This window comes from Octopus bimaculoides, chromosome 7 (assembly GCF_001194135.2).
Source record: "Octopus bimaculoides isolate UCB-OBI-ISO-001 chromosome 7, ASM119413v2, whole genome shotgun sequence".
Taxonomy (NCBI): Eukaryota; Metazoa; Mollusca; class Cephalopoda; order Octopoda; family Octopodidae; genus Octopus; species Octopus bimaculoides.
The window spans coordinates 15,503,211-15,506,810 of NC_068987.1; the positions used below are offsets into that span (position 1 = coordinate 15,503,211).

The 3,600-nt window shown below is 35.3% G+C and overlaps 1 protein-coding gene across 1 annotated transcript in view; it reads left to right on the plus strand.

Moving 5' to 3' along the window:
- The window catches only part of LOC106873373 (uncharacterized), a gene marked incomplete at both ends in the record, with an annotated part of 118,917 nt that overhangs the window by 76,116 nt on the left and 39,201 nt on the right, over positions 1-3,600 (plus strand). The window contains one exon of the mRNA XM_014920704.2: positions 939-1,081. Within this exon, the coding sequence (XP_014776190.2) occupies positions 939-1,081 (143 nt within the window). The remainder of the gene's footprint in view (positions 1-938; positions 1,082-3,600) is intronic.

A 3,600-nucleotide genomic window follows, 5' to 3' on the forward strand; every position in this document is an offset into this window, starting at 1 on the left:
AAAAAAAAAACAAAAAAAAAAACCAAGGAAGTATTTAGAGAAGCAAGTGGAGGGTGGGGGTGGAGGGACACGGAGATGTTCTTTTGTATTTTATGCTCTTTGTCTTTTCTTTTTTTGCTTATTTTTATTACTTTTATTGTTTTCGTTATTAAATATGATGGGGGAATATTTTTTCCTTGTATTTCACGTTTGCTTTTTTCCATGTTGTTCTCTGTGTGTGTGTGTGTGTGTGTATGTGCGTGCATGCATACATGTGTGTGTGTATGTGAGAAAGAGGGTGAGGAGAGAAGCAGAGAGTGTTCTGCATTTTATTACATCTTTTTAAAGTTTATTATTAATATCTTGGACTGAGAAAGAGAAATAAACTTATCCTGCTACTTACAGTTATCAGCAGCACCTGCAGCAGCAACATCATCCTCACCACCATCATCACCATCAACATCATCATCAGAATCATCAACATCATCATCATCAACATCATCACCATCTTCATCATCATTATCATCACTGGTGTCCATCAGTCTATTTGGCCTCACTACATCACTACAATCATCAACAGGCCTCTATCACATCCCTACCACCTACCCATACTGTTACTATTATCGCCATCACTGGTTGTTGGCACCAGCACTACCACCAATGCCACCCAACACCACCCCCACCATTATATGACCTTTATTATCTTGTAGTCACTGAAACGGAAGAAAACAAAACCATTTCCATGAATCAAAACAAGAACGCAGGAGTTATTGTTTAAAAGTTTGAAACATTGATATAAAAGACAAAGTTGACTTTGGCAGGATTTGAACTCAGAATGTTGAGCTTCAACAAATACCTCAAGGCATTTTGTCCAACACTGTAATGATTCTTTCTGCCCATCCACTATCCTTATAAATGTTGATGATAATTTTTGTTTTCTTTTTATCGTATCTTTTCAGGATGGAGTTGAAGTCGATCTCCCAGACAAAAATGGCAAGACCCCCTTGATGTTGGCTATGGGCCGGAAACATGAAGCTGTGATATCATACTTAAAAAGAGAATCAAAACAGAGAAAAAGCCTATTTCCACGGTTTGATTTTTGGTAAGTCGGTCAGTGTGTCTGTTTAGTAGTATGCTTTTATGTAATACATTTTACTAGAATTTTTTGTCTCAATCCAGTTTAACATTCCACACACTTATATCCTTATTGTCTTGTAACTGTTTCATCTAAACAGGGACAGACTAGATTGTTTTAGAAATAAGCTGTGTTCTATCAGAATAATCACATAACCAAAAAGTGATATTTTTCAATGCATTTAATATGCATGTTTTAAGTAGTTACATAAGTTTGGCATGTTTTCTACAGCTGGATGCCCTTCCTAACACCAACCACTTTACAGAGTGTACTGGGTGCTTTTATGCAGCACTGGCATAGCTGCTTTTTATATGGCACTAGCACCTACAGGCCCACAAAATTAAGCATGCTCAGCTGGAGAGGGTTGCTGGGGATGAGCCTGTATGCAAGGGCAACCGTGCTTTTACTTAGCTTCATGTGTCTTTTCAAGCACAGCAAACCACCAAGAGTCTCGGTTCCCTGTCATTCCCTCTGTGAGTCCCAATGTCTATAGATCCTTTTTCACCACTTCAGCTCATGTCTTCCTGGGTCTACCCCTTCCACATGTTCCCTCTACAAATAAATTTCAGCACATCTTGATGCAACTGTCTTCATTCATATGCATTATATATGTATGTATACTTTATTTGTGTATTAAGACTACCATAGGTTTCAGGTTAAGAAATATCTCAGCAATTTTTCTGTGTAATCGGCTTGAAAAATTGTTGGGATATTTCTTAACATAAAACCAATGGTAACCTTAATATGCAAATAAAGACTCTTTATCTACCAATGCAGCATCAAGCACTCATTCTCATTGTTTGATATTTGCATACACACACACACACACACATACTACTACTGGTTCATTCCTAACTCTTTTCTAAATGTGAGTAGAGCCATGTAGCCCTACCTACAATAAAGACCCACTCTACCCACCTGCCTCTATCATACCTTAACCTTCTTCTGTGTGCATAAAGCCCCTCCCCTTGGTTTTCTTAGGTTTACAAGTTGCATGCCAACCTCACTAGTGCTAGTGGCATGAGAAAGGCACCCAGTGGACTCTGTAAAGTGGTTGGCATTACGAAGGGCATCCAGGCATAGAAACCATGCTAAAGCAGACACTAGAACATGATGTAATCTTTTGACCCATCAGATCCTGTTGAATCGTCTAACCCATGCTGGTATGGAACATGGACATTACATGATGACGATGACAATGGTACATATTGGAACATGATTGTGCACCTTTGATAATACGTCTGCCAGATCAGATCTAAACAACAGCAACAGAAACTATGAATTTGTTTACAAACAAAGTCAACTAAAATTTTAAGAAAAGCAGCAGGAATTGTGTAAACAACTCTTAAAGTATCAAAGTAAAATAATTAATTATTTATTGGAGAATGATGAACTCTAGCATTGATTTTGTCATATAGATGTTCCAATCATTTGATTGATGAAACTATCTAACTGTCTACTTATTGAACTATGTTTTAAGTAGTTTGTATTCTGGAGACACTTGTACCAAGAATGTACTTACATGTTGCGCGTGTGTGTGTCCATGTGTGTGTGTGTGTGTGCATGTGTAAAGATGATGATGATGATACATATATATATATATATATATATATATATATATATATATATATATATATATATATATATATATATATATATATATATATATATATATATACACACACACATATATACATATACATTTATGTACATATATATGTGGGTGTGTGCATGTATGCATATATCATCAGAGGACATTAAAACGATATATATGTATATGTGTGTGTGTGTATATATATATATATATATATTTTCATGTGTGTATATGTAATCTTATGTATACATATATACCTACCTACACCATATGTAAAATTGCAAATAATTATAAATAAAAACTTGCACACACACACACACACACACACACACACACATACACATACATACATCAGTAAACACTGGTGTGTAAGATAATACATGTTATGTGTGTATGTGTAAAACCTCATATAGACACATATCCATAGGCATGTGCACACAGTCTCACACACACACACACACGCACACACAGGCACATGGTATTGAGATGAATGCAGGACGATAGATATAAAAAAAAATAGAGAGGCATAGAGACTGCCAATGCCTTCCTATTTCCCTTCTAATGGCAGCAACAACCAACAGATGATGGTATCTTGCTAGTTTTAAAATATGCATTGTGCAGCAAATGTCATTATCATGTGACTGTTTGATGATAATGATAATGAAAACGATGATGATAATAACAACAACAACAACAACAAACAAACAAACAACAGTAACTAAGGATTGTTCAAGCAGTTCTAAATTAGACATTTCATTTCGGACAAAAATACCTCCTCTTATAAAATGACTTCAAATTTTTAACCAGATTATAATACATGACATTCAAATTAATTAGTCGATTGTTTGTATTTGATTTTTTTGTTTTTTTTTTGTTTTTGTTTTCTGATTTT